Here is a 22760-nt window from a genome sequence, read left to right as displayed (position 1 = left end):
TCCATCTGAAGTCTTTGTGTGTTTGTGTGACTCCTTTTGTATCCCAAAAAGTTAATTCTGTTCATTTGGATGCAGCGTTTTTAGCAGAATAAACGCTTCGTCACTCATCCAAGTTACTTCTTCAAGTCTCAGCTGAGCGGAGATTTCCCCAACCTTATAAACAGTTCACTTGCATAATGATTGAAACTAATGACTGAAACTAGCACCACTGACGAACATTGGGCTGTGAGGTCAGTTTCCTCATCATTAATATGAAAATTGTCATGAGCATTGATCAACAACAACTGATCAACAGACTCATCAATGAATACAAACACATTTTTCATGTTTTGCCTCTGTTTACTGAACAGTGCATCTATGCTTTCCTAATAATGTTCACAACCAACATGTCTCTGTCTTTACCGACATGAGGCGCTTGTACTCGTCAAGTCTTTGCTTGTTGGAAGCAATGAAGAGCCCTCCGTTCTGGATCCAGCCTGTATGGAGACCCGTCTCCTCCTCTAGGTCTTTGCTAATCACATTTCTGGTGTGGGCCAAGAGCTCTACCTCAACATCACTGGGTCGCAGCTGCCACAGGAGGCCTAATAAACAGAGGGACACATGAGTGCAAAAAACTTAGTGGACATTAGTGAGCGTCTCGCACATCACGCACATGCAGGTGAACACACTTGATAATAATTACTACACAAAATTACCAAAGAGTGCTTAATTTACTCTTAAAACTTCTTATCAGAACGCTGCTATTAAAGTAGGATGTATAACTTCAGGCAAACACAGCTCTCTGTACTGTTACAGACTGTTACCTGCAGTATGCCAGGTGGTGCCAGCAGTCAGTCTGTCTCTCTCCAGTAGAACTACATTAGTCATTCCCATTTTGGCCAAGTGGTAAATGGTCTGACAGCCCAGGCTTCCTCCTCCAATCACCACCGCATCAGCTGACCTGAGGCAGGAGGAGGTATATGAAAAGGCTAAAAAGGCTGATGCTACTCTTGACATATGAAGGTAACCAACCAGCCTGTGAGCTAGCACTAACTTATCAATTCACAAGTGCAACACAGTCCCTTTTTCTTTTCCCCTGCTTCCAATCTTTAAACTACAGCAACATAAAAACAGTATCAATAATGACCAATAACTCCTATTTTTTTTTTTTATTAAACAAACAATAAACACTCTTGTTTTGATACCAACCTTTCCCAGTGCAAAGTATCAACAGAGCATCTATATTCTGTTCAGAACTTGTACATCACTGTGTCCATTCCTCCATGAACTAGTTTTTCTTCACAACCACGTATTAATCCACCACTTCAAACATTAGATTAATCAGCTGTTTATGTATAAAGTCGCTGCATATAATCTTAAGAATATATTTCTGAAAACATTCCCACACAATCCATTTATCCATTCAAAACCCAATCTAACCTGGGTAATGGCTTAGTGGGTCCTGAGGAGGCTCCATCCTCCTGTTTGAGTGTCTTCTCGTAGGGAACACTCTTTTCCTTGGTGGGCTCCGAGCTGTAGGACCGAGTGCTTGTCCGGCACAGCGGAGAAAGAGGAGGCCTCACTGCTGAGAACACTCGCCAAACTGCGCTCCCAAGAAAGGCCATGACCCCTGTGTGCAGTAAGACAACACAAAGGGACATAGTGATATGTCAGCTGTTTTAAGTTGTAACACTCAAGGTTTCAGAACAAAGTCATTATGTACAAAAACTCTTTTCTGAAGTATTTTCTGCTTGTTCTGGCTAGGATTTGTTTGTTTGTTTTTTTGCAACATTTTGTACCCAGTGAAAACCATAATAACTGAAAAATAAATGTAAATAACTTTATTATACTCAGGTTCAGGGGGATTTACGCAAATTTGCGCAGGGTTAGTAAATCTAGTGGGCAAGACTTGGCCGATCGAGTATATAATAGTGATGGGATTTCCGGCTCTTTTTAGAGAACCGGCTCTTTCGGTTCGGCTCACTAAAAAGAGCCGGCTCTTTCGGCTCCGAACCGGCTCTCCAGGCTGTTTTGTTGCTTTAATTAATTTATTATTAACAATAATATAAAATTATGCACAAAAGGAATTACTAATGTAAAAAAAAAAAAAAAAGTGGTTTTATAAGCGGTGGCCCCTAGAGACAAAACACGTACAAACTCCAAAACACATTTCTAGCATGAACTGAACTTCCAAAACAGACCTACCTAGATCACTTAAATTACACAATTGAAAGCATGAAAGCATATGTGTATTGTTTGTGTATTTATACACAAGCATTCATATATAGTCAAATAATAAATTTAAAAAAAAATGTTCATTTAAAAACCTGTTATTACCACACACCAAATCTGGTTGTTGGTACTTGCTGGCTTGTGTAGCCACTAGGTAACAAAAGCTCAACACTGCCCCTAGCATCCTGGAGCACTTCTGTTGTCTTTTGTACGTGTTTTGAGTTTTTATGTGCTTCTGAGTTTTTACGTGTTTTGGAGTTTGTACGTGCTTCGGAGTTTGTACGTATTTTTACGTGTTTTGGAGTTTTTACGTGTTTTGGAGTTTGTACGTGTTTTTACGTGTTTTGGAGTTTGTACGTGCTTCAGGGTTTGTACGTGCTTCAGGGTTCGTACGTGATTTGAAGTTTGTATGTGCTTTGTCTCTAGTAGTGATGGGTCGGTCGCGAACGAAATGGCTCTTCCGTTTATTCCGCTTCACTCAGCATGCGAGCCTTGTGCTTTACGCTGGGAAAAGGGGGGAGGGCCGGTAGTTACACTCAGTAGCACAGGAACAGAGCAGGAGGGAGAGAGAGAGATCAAGAGAGCCAGGGACAACAACAACACATTATAAAGGTATAGTAATCATCCACAACTATTTTCAGTTGCAGATGATAAAGGATTCAGAAAGTTTATTCATGCAGGTCCATATGACATCTTCTTTATGTTTTCATATTTTAATTTATATTTAATTGTGTTGTGGTTTGCAGTGTTTTGTGTTGTTTCACTTTAAATTTGTAAAAGGAAAAAGCTGAAAATTTAAATAGTTAAAAGTTGAATAGTTGATTTTTGTATTATATGATTTATTTATTACATTTTATGTGGAGTGAATAAATAAAAGTATATTTACGGTGGCCCCTAGAGACTAGTGATGGGATTTCCGGCTCTTTTTAGAGAACCGGCTCTTTCGGTTCGGCTCACTAAAAAGAGCCGGCTCTTTCGGCTCCGAACCGGCTCTCCAGGTTGTTTTGTTGCTTTAATTAATTTATTATTAACAATAATATAAAATTATGCACAAAAGGAATTACTAATGTAAAAAAAAAAAAAAAAGTGGTTTTATAAGCGGTGGCCCCTAGAGACAAAACACGTACAAACTCCAAAACACATTTCTAGCATGAACTGAACTTCCAAAACAGACCTACCTAGATCACTTAAATTACACAATTGAAAGCATGAAAGCATATGTGTATTGTTTGTGTATTTATACACAAGCATTCATATATAGTCAAATAATAAATTTAAAAAAAAATGTTCATTTAAAAACCTGTTATTACCACACACCAAATCTGGTTGTTGGTACTTGCTGGCTTGTGTAGCCACTAGGTAACAAAAGCTCAACACTGCCCCTAGCATCCTGGAGCACTTCTGTTGTCTTTTGTACGTGTTTTGAGTTTTTATGTGCTTCTGAGTTTTTACGTGTTTTGGAGTTTGTACGTGCTTCGGAGTTTGTATGTATTTTTACGTGTTTTGGAGTTTTTACGTGTTTTGGAGTTTTTACGTGTTTTGGAGTTTGTACGTGTTTTTACGTGTTTTGGAGTTTGTACGTGCTTCAGGGTTTGTACGTGCTTCAGGGTTCGTACCTGATTTGAAGTTTGTATGTGCTTTGTCTGTAGGGGCCACCATAAATATACTTTTATTTATTCACTCCACATAAAATGTAATAAATAAATCATATAATACAAAAATCAACTATTCACATTTCAACTTTTAACTATTTAAATGTTCAGCTTTTTCCTTTTACAAATTTAAAGTGAAACAACACAAAACACTGCAAACCACAACACAATTAAATATAAATTAAAATGTGAAAACATCAAGAAGATGCACATTCTCTGTCATATGGACCTGCATGAATAAACTTTCTGAATCCTTTATCATCTGCAACTGAAAATAGTTGTGGATGATTTCTATACCTTTATAATGTGTTGTTGTTGTCCCTGGCTCTCTTTCTTTCTCTCTCCCTCCTGCTCTGTTCCTGTGCTACTGCTACCGCCCCTCCCCCCTCTTCCCAGCGTAAAGCACAAGGCTCGCATGTTGAGTGAAGCAGAAAAAAAGTGCGAGAGAGAGGGTGAAAGAAAAAAAGAAAAAAAAAACACGGCTCGCGATAAGGAGCCGGCTCGCGTCGTTCACGTCAAAGAGCCGGCTCTAAGAGCCATTTCGTTCGCGACCGACCCATCACTGGCGCCTTGCTTCAGTTCAGCCATGTGCAAACACCAATAGTTTGACCAAACAAGGATTTTGGAAAAAAACACTTTGGGCACCTGGGCGCAAAAACGGCAGCACATTCACCACTAAATAACCCCGCACTTAATGCGTACTACAAAGCTTTTAGCGGGTAAATGTACAATAACGTACAGAACGCGATGCACAGAATGCGCTCGCCTGGAAACGACAAGTCTCAAAATAAAAGAAACTACATTAGCAGTTGCAGGTAGTAACGTGGCGTGAAGTTCTGCGATCTCAAACAACGGAGCATGCAAATTACATAATGCAGCAACTTTTGGATGTACATTCATGTCGCACTTACGCTCGATTCTGCTTGCCTCAGATTGCCCCGGAAACACACTCGAGGAAAGAGCTAAGTAGTGAGAGGGGCTGCTTGCAGAATTAAGGGAGTGGATTTATGGTGAGAAACGGTCAAGTAGTTCCGCAGACCAACGAGCGACGGAACTGCTGTCGTGGCCCACAAGACACAGCTCAGTAGCTGTCAGATAAATGTGAGCTGCAGCGGTGCTAGACTGCAGTTGTAGTTCCCTACCTTCACCCCTCCCCGCGTGGTCACACCAAATCTTCCATGGAGTTAGGAGTACACAGACGCGTGGAAGCGACATGCGGTTTGGCACACAACTAGAAATTAGATCAGTCAGATAAGATTATACCCAAGCAGCCTAGTAAGTGGTGGAATTGAGCAACAACACATGACACTTTGGAAACGCCAGAAAAAGGTTAAGTACACTTGACCAAGTACCTCAAATGAGTAAGAAGAGGTTCGTGACTTCGCTGGTTTTGTCCCATAAACATAAGTATGCACAAAATACCTCCTATGTGAAAATATTCAAGAAAATATATAATGTGCCAAAAGAGAAACATTAATGTCAATTTGCTGTTTGTTCTGTTTGTTTGGTTCATAAATGTGTGGGTGTCTGTATTTCCGGGAGGCTAGGGTAACAGCTGCTATTGACAGCCCAGTGATCAAATCAAGCAGAAGTAGGTCATCACATATATGTTGAACATGTGGAGTTTGTCTGTGTGAGGCATTTGACTGAGTGTTGTGGGGATGTTGCAGTAGGACGGGGGAAGAAGAAACAAACACTTTAAACCTCAAAAGAAGGCTCCTTGCCACACTGAATGATTCAAACTTAGGCTCCAGACCCCTGAGACATCTGGAGTTGAAGGCTGCCAAGCTGACCTCATGATTCCCCACCTCCTAACCAGCAGCCAATAAAGTGCAGAGTTTAGGTCCCCTCCCGTGCCAGGAGGTTCTTTCTAGTTTATACAGCTTTGAGCTAGACTGAATCTGAGTATAGGAGCTGTTGCCAGCCCTGGTATCTTATGTGCAGGAATCTGAAACGAAGAAAGTGGACCACAGCTACCTTTGAACTTTGTAGATTTCCTTAAACTAATTTCTTATGTGACTGGTGTCTTAAGGACAGAGTGTTATGTCCACGTGTATTTGTGTGCACGCACATGTGTATGCTGCTATGCCAGCGCATGCAGCAGAACACTGAGCTGTAAGCACATAGATTGTATATTGTGGCTTCTCTTCTCTTCCCTGTGGTACGTGGCAGAGTGTTCCAGAGAGAACCAGATAAACTACTGTATATGCAGACAGCTGGGGTGTGCTTAGAAGTAAATGTGTATGCTTTGATACAGACTTGGGTATCAAGTGCTGGTGTACTTAGAAAGACAGAAAGAAATAGATTCAATCAGAATCAGAATACTTTATTGATCACTAGGGGAAATTCTTTTTCGTTACAGTGCTCCATTATAAACAACCATTAACAAAGACAATACACTAACTAAGAATAGCACAATATATACAGGCATATATATACATAAAGGTCACTTATTAATAACAAACCTGAGTCAATAGCTAATAACTGTTACATGAATAGACGGAGAAAATATTTTTTACGTTTGTGTCAAGTCCTTCATTTTTAGAGTGCTCTCAGAAGTTATTTTCACAGCAGAGAGAAAGCTGTCCTTTACTGGTAACTTGTAAAGATGACAAAGAAATAAAAGGAGAAATTATCAGCTCTCATGGTGATATGCACATACATTTTTCAGTATCTCAGAAATGGCAGTGTTGAGTTGATTTCCCCCATTTTCAGCTGTGTAAGTTAGCAACTGATTGACAAGTTGTCGTGGAAGTGTCTCACCCTTTTGCACACAGTGTTCACAGATGAGAGATGAGCAGGTGTTCTTTCATGAGAGGTTATTTGGAGGCAAAGCCTTCACGGGATTCTGTGTAGCCCTGTGAAAAACTAATAATTTTCAGAAGCACCTTTAGCAGCAATAAGTGGAAGTAATCATTTTCTTTATGACTTTATCATCCTCTCACATTGTTGTGGAGGTATTTTGGCCCACTCGTCTCTACGGCTTTGCTTCACTTCATGAAGGTTTGCAGGCATTCATTTTATGAACAACAGGACTGTGCAATATGGCCAAGTACCTCTAGTACCTTCCAAAGGACATCTATCCTAGAAGTCTTACAGTTTGTTCAGATCCAATTTTTCAAATCTGAGCCGTCCTGCCACGTAGAGAGAGGAGGCTTTGTTTTGGTTTGTTTTGTCCTGGTAATCCATCCAAATGAGCTATACTTGTTCTAATTTTACTCTCATGAAATTTAACCCTTACCTAACACCTGAAAAAAAAAACAGTTCACCTGTAACAACAGAAAACAAAAAGGCTATGCTCTAGAGATCACAGATCCAATAGTGCAACAACCCACGCGTCATGTGAACTTATTTGTCAGTGTTACAGAGGCAGTACTGCAAGATGCAACACTGTTTTTAGTAATAAGAAACATAGGGCTGGACTGGAATTTGACAATAATTTCATTGGGAGAAAGTTTTATTCACAGGTCAGGAAAACTCTGGAAAAGGTCTGCATGGACATGTATGGATGCTCCTGGAACTTTCTCAATCATCTTAGTTTTATTGTTACAAAGCAGTTGCTCCTTTCTCAATGGCCTGACCTTCAACTTGGAGCACAGACTGTTTTTGAGTTGAAATTGAAGAGAAATGTCCTGCACTTTGGATTATTCTGCAGTTTTTCCTCTGCAGAATGCATGGGCAGGGTGCTCACTCATCTTTCTTCTCCTGGGAGTTTGGGTAAGTGTCCCAGGATTTTCAACACCTGCTAAAGGGGAGAACAACAGGTAAGATGGAGTGGGGGACTTCCTTGTGAGTTTTTCAGGTGTTTAACTGGGATTTCTTTTTTGGGTTTAGATTCCCAGAATATGATTTTATTTTGTATGTGTGGCATTTTTTGTAAATATTTATATTTTAAGTAATGAAAATAGAAAACTGGTTTTATTGGCATTTGTTAATGTGGAAACACCCTTTCTTATGTGGTAGCAGTAAAATGAGGTGCAAAACAAATAATTCATGTGGCTTTAAATACGAAATGTTCGAGAAATAAATCACGCAACCTTACTTTGCTTCTGCCCTTATAATTCTGAAATGTACAGTATTGTATTTATTTCCTTGTGGCCTGCACTTTAAAACACATCAAGTTTGATAAAGACAGTTTTTGTAGTTTTGCCTCTGCACTGTACACTACCACAGAGGCTTTTAAATCAAACAATAACTGATTGAAGTGCTGACTTACGGCTTTAGGGGATTTAACAAAATAATGCTTTAACTTTTAAGGAATCATTGCCATTTTTATACCCAGCTCCTATTTTGTTGGAAAAGTAATCGAACAAATGACTGACAAGCAGTTTTGTGGCCAGGTGATGCCTGATCTCTTGTAATTAAATGACAAATGTAGTAGACATAAGAATGATTCAAAGTGTTGAATTTATATCTTACACAAATCAAAGTCTACAGCTTGTTACTGTTATTTTAATTGAGACCTAAAGACGCATCAGTGCCAGTGAGCAAGCCCTTTATTCTGCTGAAAAGAAAAAAACTAAATAAACCATCAGAGGCAGTAAAGACTTTAGGAATTGTCAAATCAACAAACTGGTACGTTGTTAATAAGAATAAATGCACTGGCCAGCTCAGGGCCTGAAAAACCACAAAAGACAACTAAAGTGCATGATGACAGAATTATTTGGTTAAGAAAAACAGCCAAAGCATTTCTAAAGGCAAAGAAATGGGATATTATTCAGTGGCCAAGTCAGTCATAATCCAACAGAGCATGCTTTTCAGTTATTAAATACACAAGCTGAAGGCAAAGAGGCCTGATGGTGGCTGCTGTAAAGGCCTGGCAGCCAGCATCTCAGTGAAGCAAACACATTTAACAATGTCAATGGTTTTTTTAGACTTAATGCTGATGGCTGAAAAGGATTTCATCAGTTCTGAGCCTCTAAAAATGTATATGAAAATGACTGTAATTCCTAAACAGTTAATGCAAAATTTTTGTAAATCCCCTTGAATAAAAACTGAAAGTCTGCACATCAATCACAATGACTGATTTAAAATCCACTGCAAAAATTGTGTCTTAAACTGCATTTATGTACTTCTCCATCTACACACACATCTATAGGTGTGCATGTATGTAAACTCTGGCTGCAGGAGCAGAATTTAGGAAACAGTACCCCCTTGTGTTTTTTCTTCTTAGTACATGGTAGCTTTGTGTATTTAATAAAATATGTTAATTTGTTAACTAACAGTCCATAACCATTTATATAACAGTGCAAAAATATTTGTATTTCAATTCTGAGCTGCTTGCTATCCAGATGTGAAATCAGTGGCAATTAATGAATCGTAATATTAATATAAATTTATTGCTCAAAGATGCAGAGACAAAAAGTAGACCCAGAGACAAAACTGGACCCACGTATTGTACATCATGTTGTGCAACTCATCTGTGATTCACAAAGAAAAACAAATAAGTTAAGATATTTGCAGGAAAACAAATCTTCAATGTCAAAAAACAATATACGAAACAGACCGTCATCAATGCGCAGAAAAATGAAATACAAGTTTAGTTTGACCTGATCAAATCCACAAACTTGCGACATCAGTTACCTGCACTACAACCCTGTCTAGACGAGTGTCAGCTCAATCCTGGAGCGACAGCGATGCTACAAAAGACTGTTAAAGGCTGTACTTTCATAAGACCTTTAAACACTTAAGCAACACATAGCATTTATACTTTTTAAACATAACATGTGGACGCTCTCCAAAACTGGATAAAAACCAAAGCTACACTCTTCATGCCTCAACATGTTGCATAGATTTTATGTAAGTAATTGGGCCTTCAAAAAAAAAGTATTTATACTTTATGAATTTCTCGTGGTTGTAATAGTGTAATAAAACCTGAAATCTTCTCAAACGGTTCTCGAATCATGATGTAATATTTTAAAACCAGTAATATGCGCAAAATTACATGAAGGTAATTTTGTTTCCAGTTCATGTTAAACTCTTAAGGATGAACATGGCTAAATGTGAAAATATTAAAATACAGCTAGGGAGTAGAAGATAATCCAAGTTAATCCATTAAGTTAAGAAAAAAAAAATCAATCTGAAGAAGCTTAAACTGATCAAAAGCAAACATTCAATGTGTAAGAGCTACTAACAAAATACTTAATGAATATAAACTTTCATAGTTTTCAGAGGTACACAAGTTTGAGAAAGGTCTGGAAGAAATTAAGGAAAAAAGAAACATCAATTATGGTCATTCGAGATTTGTGTTAACTCTCCAGTCCCCAGTGGAGGACACACGCAAACACAGAAATGTACAGACAGATTATAGCAACACGAAAAAAAGAAAAGAAAAAAAAAAACAATAGCCAATACATTTCAGACTTTTTTTTCCAGACTTGCCAGGAGTTGTTAACAGTGCAATTACTGAACCCTCGGTTAGAATATGATCAACAGATTACGCACTATCACAGGAGTACATTTAAACAGGTTGACACGAACCATACAGAATGAATTAACGCTCTAAATCAAGAAACTAAACTAAATGACTGAGCAAAGTAAAAGAAAAGCACAAAAAAGGATAAACACTCTAAACATGGGGTTGTTTGAGAAAAATCTATTGTGCAAGTTGACGCATTTATTACACCGAGACAACTGTGCATGCCTTTACACAAAGCCGAAACGAACACCATATCTTATGTTGTTGCCTCCTATCTAAGAAGCTCAGGTTAAATGACACTGAGCATGTCAGTTTTATGACACAAGGTGGAGGGAAAGTATCTCTCTCTCCTCAGTAACAGTCTCTCTGACCTCATGGCCTGTGGACCTGCAGATTCTCCTCAGCTACATTTGCGCTGCACTAAAGTTCATCCCTGTAGGCAACTGACAGCATCTCGGGTGCCGGGGCAGCCCCTTTCAGGGTCTTGTGGGAGCCCCTCCAATCAGTCCTCACAGAGTCATCATCCCACAGGGTCGACGTCTCTGTGTCGCTCACCCACTGGGGATCACCGGCGTAGTGACACGGCTGGACCAGCAGGGGGTGCGCACTGAAGGCTTGTAAGTTTCTATTGGGGAAGTGGGATTTGTAGTCCTCGCTGCAGAGGGAGCACAAAGGCAGTGTTTACACTGGGTAAAATCATTCGAAACTTAAAAACACAGGATAGGATGTCACAATAAAGAAAAAATAACAAAAATAACAGCGCTGGAACTACAGATAGAAGTTTTGTTTGGGGTTTTTTTTTTTGGGGGGGGGGGCAGTTTGAGCAATTTTTCACCATTTCCTGATATTTTGTGATTTCCTCACAATATACTGATTTGACAAGAGATGGTGACAACAGGCCAATTTCAGAGATGGTTCAGTTACTCTTGGCATGAAGGGCAACAATGCATGGGGTGCATTTGTTGAGTGTTCTCAGCAGACTAGTCAAGCATATCAAATCAGAATCACAGTGGTGTGAAAAAGAGAGAGAGTGCAGAGAAAGCAGGCTGGCTATAGGCCAGATTTCCACACATGATGGAGCACACAGAGACTGCCAGGCCTTCTGGTTTGCAGATCCTTTGGCACAAAGTGCATTTCATTTCTTAGAGTTAGTTCCTGATGACGAGAACAGTTGCCTTGTTGGGGAAACTGTCAAGGATATCATTGTTACAGTCAGAATTTGATTCACCCATTACACTAATAATTTAAAGATACATTTGGAGGTGAAGTCGATATATTATAGACCTCCAACAACCATCTAGCATAAAATAGAAGCTTTACAGATGATGGCTCTGCATCAGCAGTTGAAAGATCGCCAATGTGGTTAGACTTCCTTTGTACGGAGAGACAAATGTGCATACCAATTTTTATTGCATCAGACAGTCGTCTGGACCTTTGCAACCAAAAATGTGAACCTCATAGTGATGCCAGATGAACGCTAAGGGATAACCATAGTCATCATGGTGGCGAAACTATGGATGTCTATATTATTATGGCAGTAGTTAAAACTAAACAACAACATCTGCGGTTGAAATATAAAGCCAATGATTAAAAAAGCAGTTCCAACAATGGCCACTGGAGGCTTGCTCCCAAAGTGAGTCAACCCCATTGACTCCAATGTTAGTAGGCCACCTTTCAACCAGAAAATACTATTTCCCCTTCAAGTGGTAGGCCTTAGCTATTTAGAGTGACTGAACTGTCTGTGCTCTAGTTATGGTGCATATAATGGAATATTTTTAGTGCGCTTTAATTAGCAGGTATCTATGTCTGTGACAAATTCACATGATGCAACTTGTCAACTATCCTACCATCTTTCATTTCTTGACAATAGCTCATTTCTATCTGCCAAATCTGAATACACATGATAAATGATAATAGCAACCACCTATCAATGGGCTAAAATTATTATTTTTTGTGATTATACAAGTACAACACATTATTAAAGCATCATTTTGATTTCGCAGCCAACAGCATAAACAAACCAAAAAATGCTGTAGTTCTAAATATAAGGCTTCAAAATTAAAGTCCCCAAACAAATGACTGATATTAGTGTGGCAGCATAATTCTTTTATATCAAATCTGTAATAAAGAAACTTTGATGTTGCAGCTTAATTTTTTTTTTTTTTTTACCAAAGTAAGTACAGACCATACTGTGAGTGCCACAAACACTGGTATAAACTTAAATAACAAACCATAGAAATTTAAGTATGGACTAAAATAGTCTGGACTGACCATACAGTAGTGTAATTCATGGAGAAAGGCAACAACATAGGCTTGGAAAAAAATATATATCTTCTTTACCACAAACAAAACTGAGTCCACTCTGGCTGCTCACATCTGTCTGTCACACTGTGTTTAAGAAAATGTCAGCCCACACTGACAAAAATTCAGACCATTAATCCCAGAAAGAGATGCAGACACGAGGCCTGTGCATCATAAAAGGAAAATGCTGAGAAAGATTAAATCTATTTTGAAATGTGGTGCACTAATTCAGCTCTGTAAAACCACAGACTTCCACATAGTTCTTTAATCTATACACTCCAAACAAAACTAGGCTAAATATAAAGCATGTACACATGTTTAGGCAGCTATAGAAAAGAATGTTTTTAGCCCTGAGGTCTGTTTTAGTTTCAACGGTCTCGCAGGAGAAGGAGATTAAAGAGTGCTGAAGAACAGGTTTCATTATAGAGGTCACTGTATGGATCATACAAGAAGAAAACCAGAAAAACTTCAAAGTGTGCAGAGAGTAGCATGTAGTAGCAAATGAGTGTATTTTTGACACTTTTTTATGATACATACTTCGGATGTTTGTCGTACATAATGGGGAGGAATTCATCAACAGGCAGCATCTTGGAAAGTGGCTCAGCATTGAGGAGTTTCTGGGCTCCCTGTAGGGAGATGGCGTAGGACAGAGTCCAATACGAGTAGTCGGCCATCACCAAGTTACGAATGTTCTCCACTGGCTCCTCCTTTCCAGGATTCACCTGCTTCCTGCCCAAGTATCTGTGGCAACATAAAGCGATCATAAGAACTAAAGAAGTTAAAAAAAAAAAAATCAGGCACGGGGAAGAAGCAGCAAAAACCCAGTATGGTCAAGGCATGTGATTTTTACAATCAAACTCCACCTTGCTGTTCTTTTCTGCCCAGCAGGCATAAAACATTTTTCAGCACATGCTCTGTACGTGCATTTTCCTTCCAAATATGTATGAAAAAAGAAAGTGCTAACGTCACATGTTTAAGTATTTTGGATGAGCTTTAACCATGGAGCTTGGGATAACAATTCTATTAGGGTTTGTTTTTTTTTTAATTAAATGATTTTATCTCATAATATGAGAAAAAAAAATCACCCTACTGGACTTCATGGTTCTGCGCAGTACACAAAATGTTAATGGTTATAGCAAATATGATTGCTCTACAAAAATATGTTCCATTAAGTTATTATTGTATATCATAGTCATAAATTAGTCCCAAATTCTACACTAGAAAAACTTCAAACTTTGTCTGAAGTTTTGTCTAATCCCGTTTGTATGATTTCAAATAAAACCAGCAAACTATATCAAAGGGTACAAATGCACTTTGGACTTTATAATGAACCTAACCTGGGCTTTCTTACCTGCGTCTCATTTAACCTTAACCAAAACAGGAACTGGACTGGAAACTAGGAGTAAAATGTGTCTTACATGATGTCCCAGTCCAGCTCCACCTGCTCCACATCCTGCATCATTTTGAGTATTCGTCGCTTGAAGTTGGCCTGAAAGCGAACATCGTCTTCAAAGACCAGGGCCTTATCCATCTGCATGTCCACCATCTATGGAAAAAGAAGTATACACACTGTAAGCCTGACCTGTTAAATAAATCAAACATAAAAGCAGGTTTTTATTTTGCATCCATCTTCTTTACAAACATGACTCTTGGTTTTCAGCTGAGTGCAACTATTTTCATTTACAGTCGTGAAAAAGAAAGTACGCCTTCTTTGAATTTTAAGGTTTTACATAAAAATAATCTGGTCCTTAGCAGTTCTTATGTAAATGCAAATTCAGATAAACAACCACGCATTATATATTACATCATGTCATTATTGATTGTATGAGAACAACTCCATAATGCAGAAGCTAAGGACAACTTTACTACTTAGATATGAATTAAGAGGGTAAATAGCAGCCAGGCACTGTGAATCAAATACACTTAACATCAGCAGGTGTGAGCGCTTACATAAAAGCAGATGTTTTGGCAGTTTGGTGGTATGGAGCATTCAGGTGTGTGTTAACACAATGTCAAGAAGGAAAGACATCTTACACATGATCTTAAAGAAGCAATTGTTGCTGTCTTTTGTCTTAGAAGGGTTGTGAAGCCATTTTCAATCATTTTGAAGTCCATTTTTTGAAAACATTCAGTACAGCTGACAATCTTCCTGTGGACATCCCAGCAAATTCACCCCAAGGTCAGATTGTGCATTGCTCAGAGAGGTTGCAAAAAAAAAAAAAACAAGAGCTACATTTCAGACTCTACAGACCTCAGTTAGCATGTGAAATGTTAAAGTTTATAACAACACAGTCAGAAAAAAGACTGAAGAAGTACGGCAAGTTTGAAGGGTTGCAAGAAGAAAGCCTCTTCTTGGCAGCACGGCTTAGGTTTGCAAACTTACATCTAAAAAAACCCACAAGACTTCTGGAACAATGTGTGGTGGACATATGACACCAAAGTGAAGATGTTTGGCCATAATGGACGCTGATATGTCTGGAGAAAACCCAAACACAGCACATCAGCACATAAACCTCACACCAACTGTCAGCACAATGGTAGAGGGGTGATTATTTGTGCTTTTTCTACAACCACAGGACCTGTGCTGTGAGTCAGAAGCTCCTCTGTATACCAGATCATTCTAGTGTTACATATGAGGCCTTCTGTCCAAAAGCTAAAACCTTTGGGTCATGCAGCAAATCTACAACAAAATGTCTGAAAAAGAAATAAATCAAGGTGTTGCAACAGCCGAATCAAAGTCCAAACCTCATCTCCGCTGAAATGCTGTGGTGGACTTTAAGATAACTGTGCATAAATGGATGCCTGCAAACCTCAGTGAAGTGAAGCTGCGTGCTGTAAATGAGAGCGGGCCAAAATTCTTCCACAATGATGTAAGACACCGATTAAGTCATCCAGAAAACCACTACTTCAAGTTATTACTGCTAAAGGTAACGTAAAAGCTACTGAAGTTGATATAGAAATGCTTAGAACTCAAAGAAGTTATACTTTTGTTTTCACATGACTGTATCATAATATTGTAAAAAGGTGATTTGCAAGGACTGTATATACAATTATGCTTTCTTCTTATATAGTATACTATGAAGTATAAATTAAAATATTTGAGTTTTAATTTCAGAAAAGGGATTTGACAAATGTGTGACAGTGTGTGTCCTCTCACCTCCTTCCAGATGTAATAGTGACTGAGGAAGCAGCCCACTTCTCCTTTGGTCAGAGTGCGTCCAGAGAATGGGTCATAGTATCCTGGCAGCAGGTCGACACCCAAAATCTTAATGTCACTGCTGTTCAGTGCACTGCATATACACACAGACACACACACTTTTTTTTAGGTAATTCTGTCTTTGATAAGAGAAGAGCGTTCAAATTTGGAGCATACGTAGCCATAACGCTGATATTTATTATAAACCACAAGTGTCTATATTTTCAAGATAAGAATTGAAATTGGCCTCACACCAAGAGTCTGAATTGACACGGTGTTACATTTCTTGACAAACTTAACTATAAAACTGAGAGAGGAAAAGAGCTGAGAGCAATCCACTCACTTTCCATCCACGGCATCGACCACTTTGACGTCAATCTCAAGCTCGTTTAGAGAGAACAACATCCTGTCTCTGCGGTCAGCACGCCGTCGCAGGTTAATCAGATAAATCTGTGGAGGAGATGGGCGACCCAGAACGTTATTTAAATCTGGACACTGTGTACCATCATCATAAATCTTTGAGTTTCATCAAATGGGTCAACTGCATATTCGGCATGTTTTCAAACTCTATTCACTCAGTGAAAACATGCATCATAATTGGTCTGAATCTTGCTGAAAATAAAGTACTACCTAAAAAGTTGATGTATAATTATATTATATATTACACATAATTACATCCATGCTTTCATTACTGCATAGAACAAGCCTGTATAAGGTTGGGTTACCCTTTTTTACACATTAACTGAAAAAACTTGAACTAGTTCACCTACCTCATCAAATCCCAGGAGGTCTCTCTGTTTTGGAAACATGTGGATGAAACGGGAAGGATACATGGGTGGCCCGTCGACTTTTCCACAAACAGGGATATTAGTTTGGGGGGGGGGTAAAAGAGAGGTGAGCTGATGTGCCTTTTTTTTAACTGTCATTATTTGCCTTTAGTATTACAAATCATCTATGCTCTTACTCATAGACTCAAGGTGAACATGGACAAAGTTGAGACGATCGTCTTCTAAGGTGTAGTGCGGTTTGGCTGGAACGTTCAGGTAGCCGTAGCGCTCCTTGTTGCACAGGTACATCTGTATCTCTGAGTAGCAACGAAAAGCAATCATTTAATAAATTATAAACATATTTATTCATGTATATTTTCAACACTGAGTCCTGAAATATACAAATATTCTACAGTGAAGCAAGCGCAAACGTGATTTAGTGCAACAGCTGTGTTGAGTAAACCTGACTGCTGAACATAATAACACACAAGCATCTACAAACCTGCAGCCCGACAGGAGAAGGCAAAAACAATAATATCGTCGTAGGGCCACGAGTAGTCCTCATGAGGAGGATAGAAAGCAAGTTTTTTCATGCCCTCCTTCCTCAAATCCAGCAGCAGGGTGCTGTGGACCATAGGCACAGGGAAGCAGCCCACTCGGTGACGATGACGGGTGGGGAAGTACTCTGCTGTTCGACGATAATATCCCTAAAGAATTGAGATATTTAAAAAAATATGCTTACTTATGTCCTAGATCTGTGTCATTTTTCTGCATTATGTTCATCAAGAAAGCAACAACAATTTTTTTTCTCAAGTATTCCCTTTAAGCGGATAAATAATCACTCATTTTTAAGTGCTGCTCACCTGTGGAGTAATACCACACCAGTAGTTAGAGTACGCCCCCGGAGAATCTAACATAGGAGCGATGACTGACTTGTTTTCTGCTATCAGCAGGTTGAGGGATTCTGGATTTGTGAGGATATTGTCCGTGTCTGCGTACTGAATCACAGAGACAGAAAATACAAAGGAAAAAGTATTTTTCATTCAAATTACAGTTGCTAAGTTTTTTTTTTTTCTTGGATGAAATAACAGCCTCAGTAAGAAAGACATCCCATCTGCTTAATCAAGAAAGGAGATAATATGAAACTTATCACAAGAAAGGTACCAAGATATAATCAGCCCAGCGTTTCCTGGCAAAGTTGAGCGCTGCTTGTTTCAGCTTCATCACATATTCGTATCTGCTGTTGGGCCAATGCTTAGGACCCAGCTCTCCAGCATAGGACCTAAGACACACAGAAGTACAGTATTATTAGGGGATATAATACTATATTGGTAAAATGTTGTATAATTTGCCACGTGAAGCAAATATGTGATTGGCTGAATGGTTTCTATTGTAAAAAAACAAAACAAAACAAAAACAGCATCGGTGAATCATGCTGGAGTGTTGACCACAGTGAATACAGCATACCGATGCTAATGGATTAAATAAAACCAGAACAGTAAATAAGTTCTGTGGTGCTGTGAAAAGAGCATAAACAGATGGATAATGTAACAGTTTCATGACTGTAGAAGTTTAGCAGAACTCACTCAGAATAAATAACTGACAGGCATAAAAGTGTCTGCTAATAGAAAGCAGAGCATCATGTACAGACAAGCCTAGATATGCTTTGTCAAACTCTTTTTTTAGCTTTTAAAATGAATACCAGATGAACTGCAAAGTTGCAGCCTACAGAGGGGTGTTAATACTTTCATTGAACACGTGGACAAAAAGAGCAATTAAGCAAAATCAATACATGTGCAATCTGAACATTGTTTGATTTATTTTGTCAATACCAGGATGACACTTCAGAGGATCATAGATTTGCCTCCTGATGAGTAAAAGGGATTTATTGTTCCTGTCATTTCCCTTGTAGAAAGCAACTATTGAAGGTGATCTGCTTTGATCCACGTGTGCTGGGGGTGGTTCCAAACTCAAATCCCAGCAGTACACAAAGCTTAACACATTAACATTTTCAGACTTACGTTGGCTTGTCCATTGGTCTCCACTCAACATAATGGTAATATTTCTGCATGACAGTCAGCCACTCCTTCAGTATGGCTGTGGTGTTATCTGTGTTGTGATCCGTGGCTGCCCTGGAAAGCACAGAGAAGGCAGAGGGTGAAGTAACTGCACCAAACCTAGGGAACCTAAACTTGGCGTTGGTTCTTGTTATTACTTATTCCCCTCGTTGTGCCAGGGGAACAGTGAAATCTACATCATGTGAATTTTTCAGCTCCTCATCATGCCGGTGCAAAATTCATGCTGCATTCCCGCTCTCATTGGTAAATGTCAAATTATTTGCTGACAGGCTTATTTGATTCAGTGCCCAATACTGATGTTCAGCCTGTGTATTACTCGATCAACAAACAAAACCAAAATTTATAATGGTCACACAATACAATACAAAACAACACAATACAAATGATTACTACTTATTTGAGCAGAATTTTTCAGGTCTGTAAACGTTTTAATGTTGTCTCTCAGTTCCACTGAATGATCTGAACAATCATTTTCCGCTTCTCTGGTTTACGGTATACCACAAGGTTCTATTTTGGGGCCTTTACCGTTTTTGTCATATCTGCTCCCTTTTCAGCACATTTTCATCACTTTTAAGGACATTTCTTATCACTGCTAGATAGACTGGCTGTCAAATTTCTTCAACTTAGTGAAGAGAAAGCAAAAATCCCATGACAGATTTGTGCTGAAGGTAATGGAAATTCTAGATTGCCTTGCCCCTTTTGCTAAAGTTTGAATAACTTTTGATTCTGGATACTCCCGTTAAAGCTCTGGTTCACTCTCGTTTTTATCACTTCAGAAATATTGTCAAGTTAGGTTTCATTGTTTCACAGTCTGAATTGGAAATCAATCAAATCATAATCAGTCTTTTATTTCATCACATCTAGATTATTGCAATTCGCTAATTCAGTTCCACTTGCACTCCATTAACTTCAGTCTACTTTAAGATTCTAGTTTTGACTTTTAGAGCTCTGCATTAACAAGCACCAGCATATATCAGGTATCTTTTTGTATCCTTACATCCCCAGTACATCCCTGAGGTGACTTAATCAGGACTTGCTGGCTGATATACAAATATAAAAATAAATGAGACAAATACCCCAAGAGTATGAAGCTCTCTCCCACTGAGTCATAGCACTATGAAGTTGGTGATCTCTTTTAAAAATGAGGTTAAAAATGCATATTTTGATTACTTTTAACCTAATGCACTTCATGACCTCTGGGCAGAAAAGAAGAGCAAAGTGGCCGACAGTTTTTGCACTAAAATATGCATTGGATCCCGTTCCTGTCCACAGCTGTGAGTTATCTTCGGCAGTGTCACTCTAGCAAACCTTTACTTGTGGTGAAGTAGGGTTGGACAAAATGACAAGGTATATCAAAGATACTAGATATCTGTCAATTAGCAGAATGGCTCTATTGCATGACCAGGTTTTTGTTAGTCTTGTTTTTTTTATTTGTGCAAATAAGACACCACTGCAGAGTAACATCCTTTTTTTTTTAACTTCATCATAATATTAGGGCTCTTAATGATTTCTTTAAACTCATATTTGTACAGCAACTGGAGACACAGTTAGGGAAGGTCTCTTTGAGCCATTTCTAAACAACTGCGGATTCCAAGATCATTGGTTCAAACAATTATACAATGTAAAAGTTACTCTCATGTGTCTGGAAGAAGACCCAAATCGTTACTCTCAGATGAGAGGAAACTGATTAGGATGTTCAGGAACAAACCAGGAACCTCCAAGGCTCAAGCCTGCCATGAACTGAAAGTTGCTGAAACACCAGTGTCACTGTCCACACTGGAGTGAGTTTTACAACACCATGGACTGAGAGAGCGCTAACCGAAAAAAGAAACCCCTGATCTAAAATCAACACCTTCAAGCTTGACTACAATTTACAGTTACTTTCAAACACAATAACACTATCAGGTGTCAAACATGGTGCTGGTAGCATCATGCTCTGCTGCCAGTGGTAGGGGTAAACATAAAGCCTGAAATCAACAGATGGATAGTCGAAACTTTGACACAACCGAGTGTTCCAACAGGACAATGATCCCAAACACACATCAAAACTGTTATTGGAATGGATAAAGCAGGCCAACATTAAGCTTCTGGAATGGCCTTCCCAAAGCACCTACCTCAACTCTATTGACAATTTGTGGACTATGCTTAAAGGCCCGATCTGGATCCAACCAATTTAAATAAACTCTACTAATTCTACTAAGAAGTGTGTTCAAATATCCGTCTGGAAGTGTGCCAGAAGCTTGTTGGTGGCTACCAAGGCATCTGAGGTGCTGCTTGCTAAATCTTCGTGTGGGTGGATGTTTATTTTTGATTCTGTATGGATTAGAGAAAATCCAAAATAAAGTTCTTACTTTGTTTCAAATAAATAATTAAAAGTCAAAAATTGCCATGACTTTCATGACGATGATGATCAATATTCCCGTAGGACTCAACATACTAGAGTCATCTCCTCATATTAAACCAACAGTTAATCTTTTTCCATCATTACACCGATTAAACGGGATCTCTTTTACTTCCTCACTAATAAACCACTCCGCGCTGTCTAAACAGCTAAATCCCTAGAGTTTGTAGATTTGAACATGCAGCATGAATTATAAAGAAATAAAATCACTGCTGGTACAGTTACTCTATACAAACTTCACGGGACATAAAACTCCAAGCGAGCGACGGTAGGAAACGAATGCGGCGGAGTGAAAGGCAGCCTGGACTGTGAAAGGCGCAGAGGGAACAGGGGAGGGGTAGGACGCTGCTGCTTTCACAAACTAATTTAAATGCCATTGACCTTTTGAACGGCTGCTATAGACGGATAAAAAGGAGACCCCTCTACAAACAGCCTGGCAGTCCATGCAGGAAACCCACCACACAGAGATGCGATCTTTGGGGTAGTTGAGTCTCTCCAGAGCTCCGAGGTAGTACGGCAGGGAGTGACCGGTATTTCTCGCTATGATAGCGATAACCACGGTTGGAGGCTGCATTTTCGACTCCTCTGGATACTTCTCCTCCGAAAAGTAACATTCAGTCTGAAAAACAAAGGCCCCCAAAGCTAGAAAGTGAAGTATCATGGTGGAGGCTGTTAAAGTTGGAAAGTAATCCGCGGGGCTCCGGAGCAGCACGTAGCCGCGGTACGCGTCAGCAGTCCAAGAAAAAAGGGCTTTCCCAAATGTTCAACCCCCCCTTCTTCATGTACAAGCTGGCCCCTTCTGAAGAGAAATGCAAACCCAATCCTAAAGCCAGAGAGGGTTATATTCCGCTGTAATAAACCTTTTCCTGTAGGAAAAAAACACAGAAAGAGGGGAAAGAGGCGTGATTTGGCCACACTGGTATTTACAACGGTGGGATACCCTTGGAAAGATTAGAAAGATGGAGAATAAAGTTTTAAAGTTTAAGGTCGAACATCCTTTAAAATGTTCCCAGGGATAGAAATCGGGGGGGGGGGGGGGGGGGTGCATTTAAACATGGCAATTTGTTAGTCAAAAATTTATTTATTTATTTATTTATTGTTTTTGAGTAAACCAGTCACAGCCTTTTAAATATTCCGACCACAGTATGGGCATTTAGTCTGTATGTGTGATATTCTGATACATACATCTGAAATAGAAAGGGATTTTGAATAAACCCAGCTTTGTCGTAATATGAAGCCAAAGAGTAGCAATTACAGAGATTCACCAGCAGAGGGAGGTTTTGATCCAAGAGAAGAATCATTATGTCGCGCACGTCTTCCTGAGGCCTTTGATCCTTTGGTTTTCTCAAATGCTGCAATTAGGATCAATTACGAGGTTATTTTCACATTTATTATTTTATTCTACTTAATAGTTATCTTTTTGAGACGTTCTCATCGTATGTCACCTTCCATTACATTCACTCATGCTATATAGTACTTATTTGCATGCATATAATAGTTGCAAGGTCAGTTTTACTCTGTTGACATTTGCCTTATAAGAAACGCAGTGTCTGCTACAGAGACACTGAGGCTTGATGAACAAAAAACAAAAATAACAAAAATGAAAACAAGTGTAAATGTTTTTAAGGGACATGTTCAACCTAATATTCATTGTAAATCTTTACATTTAAATACTCTAGAGCTTTGACAGAGAAAGTTGGGAAGTTTGTGGTTTTAATCAAAGGGGACCCTCCAAA

The 22760-nt window shown here is 39.0% G+C and overlaps 2 protein-coding genes across 4 annotated transcripts in view; both read right to left on the bottom strand.

Annotated features, from left to right (window-relative positions):
• sardh (sarcosine dehydrogenase) overlaps window positions 1-5130 on the bottom strand; it is a 42220-nt gene extending 37090 nt beyond the window's left edge. The window contains exons 1-4 of one of the 3 annotated variants that reach the window (XM_084934956.1): window positions 5006-5130; window positions 1420-1609; window positions 804-940; window positions 403-581 (exon numbers count right to left, since the gene is read on the bottom strand). In XM_084934956.1, coding sequence (XP_084791082.1) covers window positions 403-581; window positions 804-940; window positions 1420-1609; window positions 5006-5078 — 579 coding nt within the window. In that variant the 5' untranslated portion in view covers window positions 5079-5130. Of the gene's footprint in view, window positions 1-402; window positions 582-803; window positions 941-1419; window positions 1610-4160; window positions 4721-4774; window positions 4980-5005 lie in introns of those variants that run through there. The other 2 variants (XM_084934957.1, XM_084934958.1) reach the window with 2 other exon arrangements.
• A 4053-nt stretch (window positions 5131-9183) lies between these two features.
• cercam (cerebral endothelial cell adhesion molecule) lies at window positions 9184-21837 on the bottom strand. Its single transcript, XM_084934955.1, has 12 exons — window positions 21483-21837; window positions 18567-18677; window positions 17710-17827; window positions 17409-17543; window positions 17048-17252; window positions 16743-16862; window positions 16549-16625; window positions 16122-16228; window positions 15740-15872; window positions 14001-14128; window positions 13120-13323; window positions 9184-10936 (listed from the first exon to the last, which is right to left on the bottom strand). The coding sequence occupies exons 1-12, from the start codon at window positions 21683-21685 to the stop codon at window positions 10702-10704; spliced, it is 1776 nt and encodes a 591-aa protein (XP_084791081.1). The 5' UTR covers window positions 21686-21837; the 3' UTR covers window positions 9184-10701.
• Window positions 21838-22760: the final 923 nt, after the last annotated feature.

The sequence above is a fragment of the Perissodus microlepis genome, chromosome 7 (assembly GCF_051167445.1).
Source record: "Perissodus microlepis isolate ML-2025 ecotype Zambia chromosome 7, ASM5116744v1, whole genome shotgun sequence".
NCBI classification, from domain to species: Eukaryota; Metazoa; Chordata; class Actinopteri; order Cichliformes; family Cichlidae; genus Perissodus; species Perissodus microlepis.
The sequence above is the reverse complement of the archived record's forward strand: the minus strand, read 5'-3'. Positions and strand labels throughout refer to the sequence as shown.

What these genes read in the sequence shown, in the direction of transcription:
- cercam (XM_084934955.1), bottom strand. Translation starts at nt 21,685, where the DNA reads ATGATACTTCACTTTCTAGCTTTGGGGGCCTTTGTTTTTCAGACTGAA. An exon ending in TGTTCACCTTGAGTCTATGA is followed by an intron (nt 16,626 to 16,742) that starts GTAAGAGCATAG and finishes TTTGTGGAAAAG; the next exon opens with TCGACGGGCCACCCATGTAT. An exon ending in ATGTACGACAAACATCCGAA is followed by an intron (nt 10,937 to 13,119) that starts GTATGTATCATA and finishes CTCCCTCTGCAG; the next exon opens with CGAGGACTACAAATCCCACT.